The sequence below is a fragment of the Amphiura filiformis genome, chromosome 17, assembly GCF_039555335.1.
Source record: "Amphiura filiformis chromosome 17, Afil_fr2py, whole genome shotgun sequence".
In the NCBI taxonomy this organism is placed as follows: Eukaryota; Metazoa; Echinodermata; class Ophiuroidea; order Amphilepidida; family Amphiuridae; genus Amphiura; species Amphiura filiformis.
The window spans coordinates 4123850-4144753 of NC_092644.1; the positions used below are offsets into that span (position 1 = coordinate 4123850).

Below are 20904 nucleotides of genomic sequence, written 5' to 3' on the forward strand. Positions count from 1 at the left end.
TTTTTTTTTTTTACTCCTCCATTTTAATTATCTCCCAGAGGCTACTGTCAATGCAACTTTCCTCCAGGCCTTCAAATTGGCCATCCAATCCCACCTCCTTTATAAATTCTCCAAATTTTATGTTTCATTTTTTTCATAATAATGTTTTTCTTGCATGTATTTTCTAGTTATGGTTTGATTTTATTGTAAGGGCAATCCTTCGATTTATTGGCTTGTTCAATATTGGGTGTGCCTGGTCTTGCGTCAATTTTATAAATAAATAAATGAAAAAAAGTTAAGGTTAAACAGGCAACCACAAACTTAAACCCCCACAAAAAGACCATGGGCGTATGAAGAGCCTCGGGGGGCCTATAGACAAGGAGCAGCATGGGTTAATTTTAACACCTCCTTTATCAGCCCTATCAGTCCTATCGCTTTTGCTTGGGGCCCCTGAACAATTGGGCCCCTGGACTTCGTCCACCCTGTCCAACCGCTTGCTACGCCCCTGAAAAAGACTTTTGACCAGTATGATTCATGGTCAAACTGCCATATTGTAACATGAAAGTAAATTAAATTAAACTTCAACACTACTTGTTTATTTTCGCTTAACAGGAGCACTTTCAAGGAACTTCCTCGTCATCAGCCGAGAGACCAACCCGATCATGTGACATCACAGAAAGGTCCTGCCCCTGGTGACGTCATCGAGTGTGACGTCACATGATCAGGTTGGTCTCTAGCCGTTTCCAAGAAATATATCAGAGTCAACAACATCGGCTGATGACGAGGAAGTTCCTCGAAAGTGCTCCCGGTAAGCGAAAATAAGCAAGTAGTGTGAAGTTTAATTTATTTTACTTTCATTTGATTATCACTATGTATGAATCTGCAATTCTACACACTGTAACTGTTTAGAATGGTTAAATTCACAAAAAATTAACCTGGTGGAAATAACTGTTATACAGTACTTTGTTTCCAGTTATACTCAGGTGGTAATCTGTCAATCATTTAAGTAGTGACTTAATAAATCAGTGAAGGGTATACTCGGTATTGTTGGTCGAAGCAACCAAAATATCGATTTTTATTACTAGTAAATGTATCTGAATCAATATATTATTAAAAAATAACACTTTGATGTTTTGCAAAAGTTCATTCTACAAATCATATACATTTGAAAATTTGCTTGATTTATTGTTGTGAATGAATTATGTATGTTTTACAAAAGTGTTGTTGTTTCAGCCCTTTTTGACAATATAACTCAAGAGCTGCAGGACCTACAAAAGTATATCTGTGGTATTCTTCTACACACTCGCTATGAAATGATCAATGCAATTTTTGCCAATGTGCATTTATACCATTCGCAAGATGCTGTGAACTACCAAATCGCAATAGTTTACAATAGTTGCTAACCTTAAGGCCAGAGTAAGGGGAGACACATTCGTCCACACCAGAATTTGAGATTTCTTGATATTTATCAACACTAAGATGTATTCTTTCACTTGAAACTGAAAAAAATACAACTTCCTAATATTTACTTGTATTTTTGCTTGATTTATTTCACTCTTTTCAACTCTAAAAAGTCACATGGCTCAAGACAGCTTTCATTTTTTAAAAATATTTGTTTTGAACAAAAATATACACCATTATGCGCAATTTTTAGCTTAATAGAGTGACAAAATTGCTTTTTTCAGATGTTTTTGCAATATTTCGAAAAAATAAGACTTAATTTCAAAAAAAATAAAAAACCTTCCCTATGTTCATGTCTCTTCTCCATGAAAAACTAATTTTTTTTTACTCGAACGGATTTTTTTTTTAAGTTGTCACAAAAAATTGGGGTAAAAAGTGCATTTTTGTGATTTTTTCAAAATCTCGAGATTTTTGAACAAATCTGACGTCACCATGGGATTCCTTGACTCATTTCCTTTCAAAAAATGTATAGTTTTATATACTTTGGACATACAATTCAAAAATAATGATGCTCGAAAAGGTCCGTATTCTCTCCCATTACTCTGCCCTTAAGGCCGATGCATTTGCATTTCAAATTCATATAGCTACATAATTTTAGTAGGCTCTGTACCTTAAGGGGTGGGTATGAACGTTTGGACAGTATTTATTGTTGAACATTAGAGCACATCAGACATATCGAATTGAATTGCATTCTGAATACGAAGAATGTCATTCTGATATCAAATAACTTTGATTTTTTGAAATTCGCAATGTAATACACATTTTATGGCAAATCATTGAAAATTGATATTTTTGATATTTAACAGTACTCGAAGTAAACTTTATACACCTGATATTTTATACTTAATGTGTATGTAGGTGGGATGAAAAACGACGATCAATTGAAAATTTTGACATTTCGTATTGAAGATATGGATTTTTTTCCTAAAACACCAACAAAAATTAGGTCTTTTTGGGAAAAAAATCCATATCTTCAATATGAAAGGTCAAAATTTTCAATTGACCGTCGGCATTTCCTCCCTGCTACATACACTTTAAGAATATATCATTAAATTTATATAATTTACTTCGAGGACTGTTATATATCAAAAATTTGAAAAAATATCAATTTTTATAATTTGTCATAAAATTTGTATTATATTGTGATTTTCAAAAATGAAAATTATTTGATATCAGAAAGACATGCTTCGTATTCAGAATGCAATTCGATACGTCTGAGGTGCTCTCATGTCCCACAAAAAATACTGTCGAAACACAATAAACGCTCCTTTTAGATCCCTTAAAAACAAATAATTAGGCCCTGATTCATATTTAATCCTCATTTAGGCCTGGGCAATAGATTGTCTGTGAAAAGTTGATAGTTCATACAATTATCCCTCATGTTGGCGCCTGCATGGGGTTTTGTCCAAATTAACCGCATAATTGGTCATTTTAGCCTAAAAAGTGCCAATTTTTGCGAACATTTATTCCATTATATTTTTTTTGCTGAAAGAAGAGAATTTGAAAGTTCCCGCATTATTTTGTTAATTTCTGTGGCATTTTGATGATACAAACAAGGGGTCATTGGGTGTGAGCTGCACTTAAAAAAATAATAAAAACATTTTACCTACTGAAGATACCCCATGACCGAAGTTAAGGGGGGCGTGGCCTGATGCAAAAAAAATTTCATCGCGAATTTTTTTCGGGGCCCCCTTTTCAGATCTCAAAAATTTCAGGGTCCCTTTTTATAAAATTATGGGACCCCGGCATATAAACTCAGTTTTCCCAGGAAAATTTGTGGTCATTTTTTTCAGGGCCCCCCTTAAGAGGTTCAAAACTTTTAAAGCCCCCCTTTTTCCCGCTTTTTTTTGCATCATGCCCCCCCAAACAAGTGTTTGTGAACCGTCCTGAAATGTTGTCATCGTCCTGAGTAGCCTGGTCGACTATCAATTCAATCTACCTAGCAATCAATCATGAATGACGTGAGTATGTGTTTAGTTTTATATTATTATTTTTTAAATTCATTATAATTTATTTATTCAGTTCCTTTTATTTTTTTTCTTTTCTTTTCTTTTAATATTCGCCATACGCGGACGTCACACGCCCTGCACCACCTGGACAACCAGGTAAACAACGCCATCTGCTGTTGATTTGCTAGCTAATTCTTAGGTCAGAGGTCATTAATATTATTTTTTTTTGTCGAGCAGGACGAAAAATGGGTAAGCTTAAACTTTTTAAGTGAAAATACTTCAATGAACAATTCAAAATCGAATAAAATTGTGGCACAAAGTTTGATGTGTGAGCTACGAGACTGAAGCTATATGAAGGGAGGTTCGTTTTCGATCAATTGAGAGTAATTCATGAAAATTAAAATCATGAAAATACAAATTCGAAGACGAAGTTTGAACGATTGAATTGTCATGATTGTCTTTGGGCTTGGCACTTCATCATTCATGACTTTGCATGCTTTTTTTTGACTGACATGTTTCGTTGTCACAGTTTGTCATACTCATTTAATACTGTTTGAGGAAAATTGTTCTCAGTCTCAGACTCAGTCTCAGCTCACATGTTGATTGACAATAATCTTACTATCCCGGACCATGACGTGATTGACGACATGATGTTAATTGATGGGCCGGGACGGAGCTAGCCTACGTCATCATGGGCATTCTCTCGGTCGGACATCCGGGAACATTGTCCCCTTCATCCCCTTTGCACAAGTGCGCGCATAGTTAGCACCCAGCTCGAGAAAGGGGAACTGCACATGCGCACACTGGGTTTACAAGGCTAGACATGTCCACATTGCTTATTATAGAGGGCGACATTCAATCCAAAAAGTTTGGACCACAGTAGCTCACAGTCAATGGCTTAACTGTGTAATCCCCATAGGGAAATACAAAAATTTGAAATTACAACACCAGAAACTTGACGATGTAGTCTAAAAAGTGCTGGTACTTTATCCTTACAGAAGTCAGCATGCAGTGAAAGTTAGATTTCATAAAATAAAATCGCCTTTGTTTAAAATGGATCATCGTGGTAAAAAATGATGCATTACATGCTTTTTTTGTACAGTAAGTCATTGTAAGGCATTGTCAATGATGGCCGCAGAAAAGTGCAGTTTTTTAAAAACAGACATTTGCCCATAAACTTCGCTAGTTTTTGACCTACAGACAGGGTTGACCCCTCATTTTTTAAGTTAAATAATCACCTTTTTAAACAAAATAATTTCCATGTGAAATATCCTAAATTTTGTGAACATGCCTAACAAGGCTATTTCCCCTTTGTGACGTCAGCCCGACCAAGAGAATGCTGGTGAAAACAACCAAGTGCCAGTGAAAACAACTTGCGCAGATCAATCAAATTACTGGACCGTGCGCCGACTGCATATGACAGAAAACACAATAAACGGCCAATCACCATAGCAATATGGCCAAGTGCAGTTCAAATTAATATTTCTCAGCGACTGAAATAGCCTAGTATTGTTTATTTTATACATACATGTATTTACATATTAGAGATAATTTCAGTTAATTCTGAAATATTTTGTCAATTTTATGGAGCTTTAAGTCCAAATTTGTCCGTCCAAATGGACGGACAAAGTTAACATTTAAAAACGACTCGGCTTTTAGCCTCTTAAAAGTTGGGTTATAATGTCAAAGTTATGAAATGTGCATCATGCATATAATAAATAAACATTCTGGCAGTGGTTAAAAAGCTATTTTTGATTTATGAGGTTGTCTGGTTTGGCTGATGGACAGCTACAAAATTGACGATGCTATGGTGACACCAACTGTATAGGACACTTGTAGCATTAGCAGAAAAAATATTAGATGCTTTGGAGATCCTCAAATAGTTTTAAAATCTTTTCTTCACATTTATTGTACAACTTGTACATTTTCTCATACACCAGTATGTTAGAATATGTGTGTTTATTATTATCAAAGTTATGATTTTAATTTTGCTATGGTGACTTCCGTCCAAATAATGCCGTAACTATAGCACTTTTTATTTCTCGCGAGAAATGTAACCAGTTGCAAGATTTGAAACAAGACGGTCTTTTCCAACATAGCGTGAGGTAGATGAAACAAAATATCAAGAGAAGGCAGCCAAGATATGTACAACCTTTGCCTACTCAGATTCTCAAATCTGTCCGTCAATATTTTTATGAATTATAATTTGTAACAATAGCACAAACTGGTGCAATGTTTAGGGTTGAAATATGTGCAACTGGTGAAAAAATCTGGTCAAAAAGTTATGTGATCACACGTGACTGATATCAGTATACACATGATATGGTGTACCTGCATTTCATTTTAATGAGACGGGGTGACTGAATACGAAATTCATACGCGTGTGACTAATATTAGGACAGAAACTGACCAAAATAGTGCTATCATTACGTCTCTTTTGGACATACATTTATGCTAATGTGACAATTCCTGTGACAGAAACTGTGGTGACATTTTTTTTGGACATCATTTTGTCTGCATTGTCTGTCCAGCCATGAGTCTGATGATGTGAATGGATATTAAAATGACTTGTTCTTGTCAATAATATAGATTATTACTAAAAGAAAAGGTCTATTTTGTACAATACATTGCAAGTTAAATCCAAGATATGTCCAAAATCTTGTCACCATTAACACAATTTTGGGAATTGTAGGCAGCCAAATTTAAGGAAATGCAAAGAATATACAAAGTTGCAATAAATTTTAAAGACATATTAATTTGAAAGATAAATAAATAAGAATTCTGCATGATATTAATAATAGTGATGATAGTTTCATACAAACAATGAGAAATACGTCCAAAACTCGGTTATGATAGCATAATATGGGTTCTTTTAGGAATTAAATGCAACAAATACAGTAATCTACAAACACCATCTTCATCAAAAAGACAGTTAAGTTGTTGTTTTGGATATACATGTACACAAACATGGTTCAATAACATACTGAAAGTAAACAACCTGCACAAAGTAACAAATTATGTCCAACTTTTGTCACCATAGAACTGTAAGTTTTTGGGGAAACTAATGAAACCATGGGTCAAAATGGTTATCATGGCTTCTATTCCATATAATTCATTAATTCACAATTGCAACATGTTTATAAAGCTATTAAATTATTGCAAAAAGTCATGTTTACTCAGGAGTTAATCAAAATTGCAAAAGAAACAACTGCTAATGTGACAAATTAGCATTTTCCGTCCTTGACATGTCACCATTGCAAGTCATTTTTTGAATGCCAATCTAAATTGGACAAAAATAATGGAAAGTTATGAACATAGTGATTAGTCCAGTCGGAGCCGTGAGTTCAGTTATTATTATTGGAACTACCTGAAGCCCAGATTTGCTGGCGGATGACTAGAACTAGAAATTCAATGCAAGTTATCCATCAGCCCATACTTTATATTTTTCGGAGTGTTACTAAGTTACCAAGTTTTTATATGCAAAGTTCTAATCTAACTTCAAAACAAAAAGTTCTAAATTTTAAATATAGACCTATACCGGTACGTACAATGTAGAGAACCACAAATTTTGGCGAATGACCAGATTTCATGACCTAATTTTTTTCTTAATTTGCACACTGCGTACTGCTAAACCATCCAGCGTTTATTATTTTCCACAAGGTCCAATATGCATATGCTTGATGTCTTTTGTGTATACATACATGTGATGAACATGATAAAAGGAACCTTACAACATAAATATGCTGGTTTCATACTTCTTGCCGCTTTGCCAGGGACTGCCTTTTGAGAAGAGCGAGAGCAGAACTTTCTCTCTACTGCTCTCCTTAAATCTGATATAGAGAGTGATTTTTAGCTCTCCTTAGTTGACATTCTATTGTAAATGCTCTAAACAGCTCTCCTTGAAGGCTCCAGAAGAGCTATTTAATGCTCTCCAGCAAATTCCAAAAGACAGTCCCTGCTTTGTCGCTCTGACAATGATTTTGCTTCACTGTGCAATCGCACCAGAACACTAGCGGTGACCAGCGGCAAGCTGATATATTGATCACTCCACCGCTTTGCCCAAGCGGCAGCATCGCTAGGAGTTCAATTCGAATAAACTCAGGAGCAGTGCCGCTCTGACGTATGAGAACATATGATACCGTACAAGTTTTGGCGATGCGGCATGATGAAGTGTTATGCTGCTTATATTGCGGCAAGAGGCTGAAAGTATGAAACCAGCATAACAGATTATAACAGATTGCATTGAAATGTACTTACATTGTAGCTTGTCTCTGATTGGCTGCTATGGTAATCATTTTTTTATGGTTTGTTTCATACAGGAGACACTTCTGACGCATCATGAACAATCTACCAACAAATGTCTATCAAGGAGGCTCGGCAACCGCACAAAATCAGACGACAGGATTTGTTGCCCCTCCGTACCCTCCTCCACCATTACATACTCCAGTTGGTACTGTATTTAGCCCTCCACCTGTGGTGGGTGCACCTCAATTGGGATTTGTATCATCATCTATACCACCGCCACCAATTACAGTTCCACCACCGATCAGAGTTCCACCCCCATCTGTCTCATATGGTATCCCACCCCCTGTCATTTCTCAAGGTGCCCAGTCAGGTGTTGTAATTCACAGAGATGTCCCACCACCAAACATACCTATGGGGGTGCCACCTCCACATATACCAATTGGAGTCCCACCACCAGGTATGCCACCACCACCTGTGCAATACCAATATGGACATCCACCTGCTGCTAGCCAGTCCATGGTATATCCACAAGCTTCGGCCCCACCCCCACATCTTCAGTCTCCAGCAACAAGTGGTTACCCATATGCAAACAATGTGCCCTACGCACACAATGTACAACAACAGTACCAGTGGCAAGGGCAAGGGCAGTATGGAGTTGAGAATACAGACCAAGACTATATGAATAGGAAGGCGGATGAAAGATTAAAACGCAAAAGTAGATCACGCTCTGAAAAAAAGAGAAGGAGCAGGTCAAGAACAAAGTCTAGAAGTCGTGAGAGGCAGAGACGGAGAAGAAGTAGATCAAACTCCAGAAGCCGTGAGAGACAGAAACAAAGAAGAAGTATATCATCATCAAGGTCCAGAAGTCGTGAGAGACAGTTGCAAAGGAGAAGTAGATCAAGATCCAGAAGTTGCGATAGGCAGATGCAAAGAAGTAGATCAAGATCCAGAAGTTGTGATAGGCAGATGCAAAGAAGAAGTAGATCACGATCCAGAAGAAGTAGATCAACATCCAGAAGTCTTGGGAGGCAGATGCAAAGAAGTAGATCTAGATCCAGAAGTCTTGTGAGGCAGATGCAAAGAAGAAGTAGATCAAGATCTAGATCTAGAAGTTGTGAGAGGCAGATGCAAAGAAGAAGCAGATCAAGATCCAGAAGTCTTGTGAAGCAGATGCAAAGAAGAAGTAGACCAAGATCCAGAAGTCTTGAGAGGCAGATGCAAAGAAAAAGTAAACCAAGATCCCGAAGTTATGAGAGGCAGATGCAAAGAAGAAGTAAATCAAGATCCAGAAGTCATGAGAGGCAGATACAAAGAAGAAGTAAATCAAGATCCAGAAGTTTTGGGAGGCAGATACAAAGAAGAAGTAAACCAAGATCCAGAAGTTATGAGAGGCAGATGCAAAGAACTAAATCAAGATCCAGAAGTCTTGGGAGGCAGATGCAAAGAAGAAGTAGACCAAGATCCAGAAGTTGTGAGAGGCAGATGCAAAGAAGTAAATCAAGATCCAGAAGTCATGAGAGGCAGATGCAAAGAAGAAGTAAATCAAGATCCAGAAGTCTTGAGAGGCAGATACAAAGAAGAAGTAGATCAAAATCCAGAAGTCTTGTGAGAAAGATGCAAACTAAAAGTGGATCAAGATCCAAAAGTTGTGAGAGGCAGATACAAAGAAGAAGTAAATCAAGATCCAGAAGTCTTGTGAGGCAGATGCAAAGAAGAAGTAAATCAAGATCCAGAAGTCTTGTGAGGCAGATGCAAAGAAGAAGTAGATCAAGATCCAGAAGTCTTGTGAGAAAGATGCAAACTAAAAGTGGATCAAGATCCAAAAGTTGTGAGAGGCAGATGCAAAGAAGAAGTAAATCAAGATCCAGAAGTCTTGAGAGGCAGATGCAAAGAAGAAGTAAATCAAGATCCAGAAGTCTTGTGAGAAAGATGCAAACTAAAAGTGGATCAAGATCCAAAAGTTGTGAGAGGCAGATGCAAAGAAGAAGTAAATCAAGATCCAGAAGTCTTGTGAGACAGATGCAAAGAAGAAGTAGATCAAGATCCAGAAGTCTTGTGAGAAAGATGCAAACTAAAAGTGGATCAAGATCCAAAAGTTGTGAGAGGCAGATGCAAAGAAGAAGTAAATCAAGATCCAGAAGTCTTGAGAGGCAGATGCAAAGAAGAAGTAAATCAAGATCCAGAAGTCTTGTGAGAAAGATGCAAACTAAAAGTGGATCAAGATCCAAAAGTTGTGAGGGGCAACAAAGAGGAAGTAGATCAAAGTCCAGGAGTCCAATGAGAAGAGGAAGCAAAAGGTAAGATGTTTTTTTCTCTCTCTCTCTCTCTGAGGGGTGGAGCGACTTGACAATGACAAGGGGATATATCATCTGTGAATATAGGCTTTCAAAAAGCACCCTAAACACACATTGAACTAAAAATGCACCCAAATATGGCAAGTGTCATTTCTGTACCCTAATTTCCCTAAACAAGTATATTGGCATCATCTTACTCCCAAAACAAGTATGTTATAAATTGTCTTGACTCTAAATTCTACTCTGCATGTATTTACTAGAAAAGCACTTGAACTATCAGTTAAACACACTGAGGTTAAAGGTAATTTGAGGTCAACTTGTAAAATACTATGAAATGAAAAAAATCTCACATAAATATTTACTATGCTTGGTGTTCACTACCCATATCTTCGGATGACCTTTCTGGGACTGCCGTCCTTATTTTTTTCTCAAAAGACCCAAAATATGTATGATTTATTTGCAAGGTAGCCTTTTTCTCAAATTTTTGCTTGTTTTATATTCACGTTACGCGTTTTAATGTCACATTGTAAATTGAAGGCCATTACATTGGCCACTTGTGTGCACATGGCTTCCTCAGTTTAGGGGCCCAAAACCGGCCCTGATCAAATGATATCAAACAATATATAGAATGATTACTTACTTGTATGTGTAATATAATTGTACTTCTTAGGAAGATACATTGTTGTACAACATTGATCGAAGAGGTATGAATTTTGTAAAAGTAATATCAGTAATACTAAGCCTCCTAGGATAGCAGTGTTTTGCACTCAAGGAGCTACCTTGCAAAAGGATGTAGATACTAAAAACAAAATTCAAAGATAGCAATGCAATCATCTATGGTATCACTCAAGGTGAAAGAAATAGACTGTAGAAGCTGCAAAATCGTGCTGTGCGTTAGATTTTCTCTGTCCCTCGCTCAACTGGTACCTCCAACCTTCTCATTCAATTGCATTGGCTTCCAATCCAGGACCGAATTCTTTTTAAACTTCTGCTTTATGTTTTCAAGTGCTCTCAGGGCCGTGCCCCTAATTATCTTTGTGAGCTTCTTTCAGCCTATGCTCCCGGAAGAGAATTGAGATCTTCTTCCGATAAGACTCTGCTTAGTCAGCCTAGGGCACATAGAGGATCTGGTTTAAATACCTTCTCTGTCTCTGGCCCGAGGGAATGGAACAAACTCCCTAAAGCCATCAGGGAGTCTCCATCAATTCCGGTTTTCAGAAAGAAACTGAAAACTCACCTTTTCTTTCTTGTTCCTTCTATGTTTCTTTTTTATTCCATCCTTTCTCTCCTTGTTCAGCGTTTTGATAAATATTAAAGGCGCTTTATAAATATCTTTATGCATATGTATGTATGTGTTGTAATAACTCAAAGGGCACTATATTTTTCCCCTCAGACGTTTTTGTAGCAGAAGTCAGTCACTCTCACCTGCAAGAAAAGACAAAAAGTCCATTAGAAACAGAAGTCCATCAATATCATCTTCAAGGCAAGGTGCTGGCTCATCTGGAAGAAGAAAAAGAAGTCCTAGTCGTCCGGATGATAAGAAAACATCAGTTTCGCCTCCAAGAAACAGACCTCAAAGCAGATCTCCTCAGACTAAATCTCCAAGAACATCACAAAAGTCTTGTAAAGTTGAACGGGGAAGATCACCTGCCAAAAGATCCTCGGAACAAAATCGGCGTAAACAATCGGAATCGCCAAGACATAAACCTATATCGAACGTCTCGCCCGGCAGATCAAAAGAACGCAATCAAAAACAGTCTGTATCGCAAAGCAAAGACACCCAGTCTACTGGTCTTAAATCAGGATTGAGTAAAAAACCAAAGTCCTCTCCACGAAGAACGAACAGAAGATCTCCAGGCCGTCGATCATCAAGTCCAAAGAGCCCTGATAGAGTGGATAAATCAAAGCTACGGAAAGTGTCGGGTCGTGATTCATCAAGGACTCTGTCAGAGAAGTCTAGGAAAAGAAGATCAAGATCACAAGAGTTACCTGTACACCTGTCATCTCAGAGTAAGGAGAGAGCCAAAGGAAAGGCTAGATCGCCCTTAAGAAGAAGAAGGTACAGTTGTTTTTTGTGAGAATGTGTGTGCATGATCAAAATAAATTTTTTGATTTTTTGCTCCCACACATATGTGGGGCTTATGCACAGAATTAGAGAAGGAGAACCGGGACTCCCTATACACCATGTACAATCGCGCTGTCAGCTATGGGGAGAAAATTGAGGGTATTCGGGTCCGTGTTGACGGTGTGCGGAGACAAACGAAAACAATTCTGTGTCTCATCTTTAGCGTCTTGATATCGCGTGCAGGTCGCATCAAGTGCGTCTTTCAAATGCGTCTATCATCTATGTCGCTCTTGCATGACAACGATTGCCTCGGTTGCATTCCGAGGGAAACCGAATACCCCAATTTTTGCTCCATGCCTGTATCAAGATGGTGGCCGAGTCCCGGTTCTCCTTTTCTAATTCTGTGGGCTTATGTTATCATCCTTAAATATGAACCGTGTAATTCCCGTTTAATAGGGCACCCTCTCATTTTGTACATTTTAGTAAAAGAATACCCTATGCAAAATTTTGTCAGTTTGGAGTGAAGTTCAGAGGGTGCTACTGGACAGGAAACTTTTGCTTGTGAAGTCAATATGGATTTTTTGCTGAAAAATTATGTTTTATTTTCATTAAGGTGGTACTACACCCCTGGCCAATTTTGTGCCTATTTTTGCATTTTTCTCAAAAATTATAGCGCATTGGTGACAAGTAAGATATGTATATTATAGTGGCAAGGACTACAACTACTGCACTGGAAATTTTATTTCAGCACAGACAACAGTTGTGGAGTTACAGTCAAAAATGAGGGAAAACCAATATTTGATCAATAAATCAATAACTACTTGTGTTGAGTCACTGAAATTCCAGTGTAGTAACTGGATTCCTTGCCCTATAATATACATAAGTTTTGTTACCAGTGTTTTATTAGTTTTTGAGAAAAATGCAAAAATAGTCACAAATTTATCAAGGGGTGTAGTACCACCTTAAAGCCAGAAATTAATTAGTCAGAATTAATCTGGACAGAAATAGAACACATGCTAATTTGCATAAAACAAAAATGGCCACTAATGCAGGGCTAAAATTTCAAAAATGGGGGCAAATATTAATAAAATAGAACCATCTAAATTATATAAAAAATATTGTTTGACCATCTTCGATGTACAGTTCTTAGAGTTAATGTGCATAAAGTCAAATGTCAATTTTGGTTTCCACACAGGTAAAAATCAAAAATGCTAAAATGCTATGATAAAATTGGCCTTGGAAAACATTCTAACCAAAGCATTGTTTGCCATATCTTAGGTGTTTCGTTACCTGGGTAACTGGGCAAAAACATCAAAGCCCATTGAATCATGTTAATCGTGACCTATTTTGTGATGTTACCCAGGTAACAAAACATCTGAGATATGGCAAACTATTCTTTATTTAAAATATTGTGAATAAAACAAGACACATAATTTTGTTAAAAATGTACGGTTTTGGTCACAAATACAGCACCTAAAAGCTTTGATTTTTGCAGGCATGTTAGTTTATTAATGTACATTACAATTGTGTAGTATTAATTAAATCAAAAAACATTGAGGGTGTCCTCATCAAATGTTACAATATGGCTTTAAGTTTTAGTTTTATCGCAAATTACTTCTGGGTCTGCCACTTTGGTGATCTTGATGCCTACCGAATGCCAGTTTTTAAGCTTAAGCTAACCTACATGCTATGGCATGGCAATTTCTGAGGACACTGTATACAGTGAGCATCAAGAATCAATTCACTTACTCTACAAGAGCAATTATTCCCACAGATCATGTATGAGATTAATTTATGTAGAAATGCATTATTTAACCCCCTGAGCACTACCTGCCGATCTAACATTGCCTCTGATTGGTCAATTACATGATATTTTCACTTTTAATCACCAATCAGAATGGAGCTTTGCAAATAATTCACCCCAATATTTTTGTGTGGTGAAATTATTCTAACAATGTTGCTGATTGATAACGAAAACTTCTTTTTGGCCAATCGGCACATAGTTCTCATGGGGTTAACTTTCACCACAGATCACCACTGAAGAATAGGAAGAGAGTGAGTGATATTGAAGACAAATTAGCAGAAGCTAAGAAGCTCTTATCGTTTAAGATTGATGACAATACAGACTCATCGGATCCTCCATGGACCCAGTGCTCTCCCAAAGAACATTTCTACTCCTCTAATCCTAGAGATCAACCGGTGAGTTAACTCAATCGATAAGGTGTTCGAGAGGTTGCAGGTTCGAACCCTGGTGGTGGTTAGTACGCCCTAGGAAAGAATAGGACTCAAAAGCTATTGAATTCATCACCCGTGACGGCCAGTTTGAGCCCTTTTCATTCCCAGCATGCATCACTTTTGCCTATCAATCGCTATCACTATCAGCAATATACCTTATTAGCATTTTGCCGTTTCATTTGGCAATACAGGATAATATTTTTGTTAATTCCAAAAAATTAGTGCTGTATTTTTTTGGAATCATATGCACATCAAATTGCTTCTTTCCAGTTTCCAATCATATGATTGAAATTACAGTCCTTGACATTTATTTTCATCATAATCTAATCCATATAGACTGGATCCACAATGGCGGCTACAGACAAACTGAAGGATCTCCTTAACAAATTCCAGTATGATGTCGTAGAAAGGGGTGTTAGAGAAAGGAGCAAACAAGAAGAAGTCAAACTTCCTGATTTGAAGCTTCACTGGCATGTACATAAAGGTAAAACTGTACAGATAAAGCAAAATTATACTTCTACGCTACTCAAATTTGGTACACTCACCGGAGCGCTTTCACCGGTGAAAGCGCTCCGGTTACCGCTACGTATGAATATACATCATACTGTACAGATATGTTTTCAATTCTTAGCAAGTTTTTAAAATAAATTATGTCTTACCCAGGGAGCAAACCCCCATATTTTGATGCAAACTGACTTGGCAAGATATAAAAACATGTCCTATATAGATGGAATCTATGGACTATATGCTATATCCCTAGGGTGGACACGTTTTGAAATCAGCTGCACAGGGTGTGTTATGGGGGGGTCAAAGTTTGCCCCCCGGAAACCCATATTTGCAGCGTAATACTTAATATAGTGCACTATAATGTGACAAAATCACCTTTTATTTGCACAAAGATTAGTAAATGAATACTTAAAATTATGCCATACATTTGATTGGACTGGGCCACCATGTTGGGTGTGTGTATGGTGGAAGGGGGCTTCTGGATAATGGGGGGGGGGGGCGTATCAGATGAAGTAGGGCTGCGCATATATGGCATGTGTGGTATCATATTTCGTTAAATTTTGCAATCAATACACTGATCTGATGTGCTGTTTCACATTCTTTCCATGCTTTTGGATAGATAACAAGTAGCTAGATCCTTTTCACGATGATCATGTTCTTGTAGACCCACTCCTACTATAGAATTGACACCTTTTTCTATCCTGAGTCCCCTCTGCCTAGTAACAGAGACCCGATGCCATTGACCTTACGCAACACAGTCCTTGACCCAGCTAGCCATCATCGTGCTTTGTTGGTTGAAGCCCTCCGCCCTCAGCCGTTTTATGGCAATTTTAGCCATTAAGCCCCCGCATAACCCCGCAAGATAACCCTGAAACCCCCCAGCCCCCCCAGCAGGAACAGATCCTGGACATTTGGCCTAATGTAGCAATGCAGCATCATATCTGCATCTCTCTGTATTGGTGACCTCCCCCCCCCCTCTCTCTCTCTCTCTCTCTGACCACAAGCTAGCATGGACCCTGAATTTCAGTCTGGGTTTGAGAGCTTGGGTCAATACAGAAAATCCTGCCTTGTGAAAGCCTGGGTGAAAGCCCTGAAGGAGGAGACTGGAGTGCAGCCTGCCGAAGTTATCTGGCGTCCCACAGATTCCATTGTTAGCACCAGTGTGATTGTTGATGCAATGTCTGTTATTCGCAAGTGGTCATTTGACAGAGATGCTCCTTTTCCAGATATTGCTGACCAATACAGACGATCACTAATGTCCAATCTATCCCAACTTTCAGCGAGCATACACTTCTGTTGCGACAGATATTATGCCAATTTTGTGCGCCTGATCCCAAAGCTTTTTCAGCGTATCTAACAACAAATCAGCATTGCCAGTGTACCTCTGTGAGAAGTGGGTCAACCCATGTCTATAAGATCGATGAAGTTGTTTCTTGCGGGAGGTTTCCGTGTTGAACAAAAATGCACCCTGTTGACCAATGGAAGTGAGATTGCAGTTGAGCAGAGAAGTTGTAATTACTTCCTTGCATCTTCTCTGAGTTAAGCAACTAATGTCAACTCATGAAGAAGCGGATACGCAGATGTTGCTACACACTGTCTATGCTACTCAAGTGGGAGGTGTGAGGCGGAGAGTAATCTACACCAATGACAATGATGTTGTTGGGTTATGCATCTACTACTATAAGACCATGCTTCAGGAACTGGGATTAAAGTTGTGGATGAAAACTGACCAGGAGAGCTATCTCCTATCCATGAAATAGCAGGCAAACTAGATACAGATCTGTGTCAGGCAGGGGTAGCGTTAGGTTTTCAAACAAGGGATCAAAAATTGCACATTTTTTAAAACTATGGAGCCAAAACAATAGATATAAGGGGTTAAATTGACCCTTTAGCAAATTCTAAATGTTAATTCTGTGCGCCAAAAGCTAAAAGAATGCGCCTATGACCCCATGGCGCAAGTTAGCGCTACCCCTGGTTTCTTCATAGGAAAACCTACATGGTTAGAGAAAAGCAAGACTGTTCCACTGGATCATCTTGCTAATTTTGCAGAAGGTGACCACAACCTGACAGATGACGTCATTGACATGACCAGGCGCGGCATTTGTTCATTTCAGTCTACTCTTCCAGCAATGGCATCGCCCGGTGTAATAGTCTTACAGAGCTCAGGGCTCACAAATTTCTGAAGAATGATACTACTAACTTAATAAGATTACCACCAACCGAGGATGCATTTCGCCTTCACCTGGAGAGAGCCGCATATGCATGCATCATAGACAAAACAGCATACATCGCAAAGGAATGCGGATGGACTTTAGAGGGGGAGATCGTAGTTCCACAAGCAATGTGAAATCCACCATGGCCACAAGGAACCAACTGCTCCTGCAGGAAAGGGTGCCAGAGAAACTGAAAGTGTTCAAAAGCACCCAGATGCTGCAATATCGGCTGAATCTGCAGAGGACATCCTGACGGTAGTCGAGCAAAGCTGCAAGAAGACTTGGAAATGGAACTGGCAGGTGAACTGGAGTCAAGTGATGAAGAAGAAAGTGGATCTGAAGAAGACATCCAATAGGATATTATTGTATGACTTCAACATTTGTCATGATAACACAATGTAGCTAAGCTTAGTACGTTTAATGGACTCTTAAAGACAAGAGGTACAAAGTTGGCTTTGCATGATGTGCATGTGAATGTACAATGTAGTATCATCCATATAGATGATGGTCATATTGACAAAGGATTTACAGAAAATAGTTCCTATAAGAATGAAACATTCCACTGAAATAGCTGTTGATCTAAAGCTGCAGAATTCTGCAACCTTGCAGGGCTGTTAAGCTTAAGCTTACTCATTGTGACTTTGAAGGTCTACACTGAAAAACTGTTTCTTTCTACAAATGGCTGTGCTGGTGTATGTTTTGCTTTTGGCTGCTTCCGATATTTCTACAAAACATTAATATTTGGACATGTGTAAGCTTACACGCCAACTCATCTCCCTTTGTTATTGACTGGTCACATTGTTCACAATGTCAAATCTCATCGCCGTGCTTACTTGTCTGCTCCAGTTTCTTACTACAACAACAGCTCTGCTTGCTATCATCTAGAGAGAGTTGTTAACTTATCAAATGATGTTGAAGAAAACCCCGGTCCTGACAATATTAATGACATTTTCCTTTCAGAATCCCTTATGAATGAGAACTCGCTCAACTCATCGCCTATGAACTCTTCATATACTAGTTCAACCGATCTTCACCACAAAATAACATTTCACAATATTTTTTAACTCGAGAAGCTTAGGTAATAAGCAGCTAGAATTACACACCCTCATTGACATGGAGAATCCAGATGTTTTGGCTGTCGCCGAGACTTGGCTTGATAATACCATTACAGATGCCGAAATCATGGATCCATCTTATATATTATTTCGACGCCGACCGTAACAGACATGGTGGTGGAGTTTTGATAGCAGCAAAAGATTTCCTTAACCCAATTAGGGCTACTAAATTTGAGGATAACAACATCGAACTTGTCTCTGTTGAACTATCCACGAGGCGCGGAAAAATTTTATATTGTTGTCTGTACTATCCAAAAAAGCCGGACATTGCATTTTTTAATAAATTGGACAATTGTGTAAATAAGATTCTTAGTTGTGTACACTCATATGCATGTGTTATCCTTGCAGGTGATTTTAATGTGGATGCTCCACACTTTCAGCCTGGTTCAAAAACATTCTCTGAAGGGGACACTAGGTTGTACAAGTTTCTCACTGAAAGTCTGGACCCTTTAAACATGACTCAACTTGTTGATTTTGTAACTCGTAAATTCTCGGATAATCAGCTTGATGGTACTCTAATTGATCATCTGTACACAAATAATACTGACTCTGTGCTTAATATCAGGCCTCATCATGCCATAGGTGCAACCGACCACTCAGGTATTGCTTTCAGTCTTAACTTTGCTAAAATTAAACAAAATTTTCCACCAGGTACGTTTCTTCAATACTCCAAGGCTGATCTTACCGGTCTTTGTAATGAACTCCATGTAACAGATTGGTATGAGCTTCTCCATGGTAAAAACATCAATGAAGCCTGGAGTGTTTTTAAAGATAAATACATGGAGTGCATCCATACATTTGTTCCAAGCAAAAGATCCAGGAGACGGAGAAAAGCCTTGGATTAATGATGAAATAATCAAACTGGCAAAGAAAAAGAAGCGCCTGTACAGGAAGTGCAAAAATCTCCTGATGATTTACCGAAATGGCAGAATTACAAAAAGTGTCGAATATGTTAAAGGTGGTTATAAACCGTGAATACCATTCTTATGTTTCAGATATTGCAAATGACAATTCTAATCATGGTAAAAAATTTTGGTCCTTTGTTCGGGCATCCAAAGCTAAACCTACTGCTACCTCTTTTAAGATTGATGATATTTGTGTTACAGATCCCAACACCATTGCTAATTCTTTCAATGAATTCTTTGTTTCAAATTTTACTACGTCTGATGAGCCAGATACAATAGACTCAATGTGTGGGGCCATCAGGGAATTCCATTTTGTCCCGGTGTTGACCAATTCCTCTGAGGTTTTTAAAATCATTAGGTCCTTGAAGAATGGTAAAGCCCCTGGGCCTGATGGCATCACATCAACTATGCTCAAGCTTACTGCTGCTCAGGTTTCTTTTCCAATTGCAATTATTTTTTAATATTTCTCGTACTCAAGGTGCAATCCCAGATGATTGGAAAAAAGCTACGGTTGTACCTATACATAAATCTGGGGATATTACCAATTTGAAAAATTATAGACCAATTTCATTGTGTTCAGTGGTAGGCAAAATGCTGGAGAGAGTGGTTACACGTAATGTTGTCAATTATATGAGGACAAATGGACTTATTTCTCCTCAGCAACATGGTTTTATTGCTGGGCTGCCCTGTACCACTCTCCTCAGTAAGGTTTGCCACCACTGGCTACAAATTCTGGATCAAAGATCCCCACCAGATGTTGATGTCATCTTCCTGGACTGGAGCAAGGCTTTTGATAAAGTCAGCCACTCTTTTGCTCTTAGCCAAGCTTCATCGTTATGGTATTTGTGGTCCTCTCTGGCACTGGATTTCCTCATTTCTTTTAGGTCGCTCACAGTGTGTTAAATTCCGAGGGCATCGTCAAATTGGGTTTCTGTTGAGTCCGGGTCCCTCAGGGTTCTGTCCTGGGGCCCTTGTTGTTTAATCTGTTTGTTTTGGACTTGCCAAATTTTGTTAGCTCATCGCTCCCCGTTCAATTCTTGAATATGGTATCCCAGCCTGGCTTCCACATCAAAGTGGACACTTAAAATCCTTGGAAAAATACAGGGACGTCTGGCACGTGCCTGTATTCCAGCACCCAGGGAGAGCTTGAGTATGGTGTACGCCTTGAAAAACTAGGTCTGATGTCTGTGTGCAATAGATACAATTATCTTGCTATTTCTTTTATTGCCAAGTGTTTTTACTGCAAGCATGATATTGATCCTTTGGAGTATATTTCCATCAATACTGCCATAGTAATTCTCTTAAGTTCTCCCATTCTTATGCTAGAACCGATAGTTTTAAATACACTGTCTTCAATCGCTTTTCCAGTTTATTTTGATCAACTTCCTCCATCTCTCAAAGACCAATTCTTGTTTAGTATATTTAATTTCCTGAACAAAAAAAAAAAACATTTCAAAACAATTAGCTGGAATTCAAAATAGTTTTCAGTTGGGCTTAGGCTTATTTTTTATCTAAAGGTTGTGCTTACATTGTATTATCACGCCTCATCTTATGTTGGAGAATGTAGGTAGATTCATCCTTTGCCCTGTTCCCCTGTGCTGATTGTCTGTGTTCTTGTGGGAATCAATTAGGTTTAGCCACTTTGAAAGTGACTTTGTCACTATCTGGCTATCCCTGCCAGGGGTTCTCCTGTCCTTTTGTTTAAATTGTTCCTGGTTAAGGCATGCCATCTCTCTATTTTCTCCAGCATGGGTCAATTCAATTTCAATTTCTTGCTTTATGACCTTCCATGGCTTACATTTTTATATCTTTGCATGTGTAATTTATATATTTATGTGTAATTTTGATATTGTGCAATATTATGTATATGTGTCTTTTTGCTGGCAAATAAAATGATATGATATGATATGATATGATAAGACACCTTCAACATTTT

The 20904-nt window shown here is 38.3% G+C and overlaps 1 protein-coding gene across 1 annotated transcript in view; it reads left to right on the top strand.

The window, feature by feature from the left end:
• Positions 1-3597: 3597 nt before the first annotated feature.
• Positions 3598-20904, top strand: part of LOC140136817 (uncharacterized) — a 54848-nt gene continuing 37541 nt past the window's right edge. The window contains exons 1-5 of the mRNA XM_072158415.1: positions 3598-3638; positions 7709-9931; positions 11322-11987; positions 14024-14192; positions 14565-14712. Of these exons, the coding sequence (XP_072014516.1) occupies positions 7728-9931; positions 11322-11987; positions 14024-14192; positions 14565-14712 (3187 nt within the window). The 5' untranslated portion in view covers positions 3598-3638; positions 7709-7727. The remainder of the gene's footprint in view (positions 3639-7708; positions 9932-11321; positions 11988-14023; positions 14193-14564; positions 14713-20904) is intronic.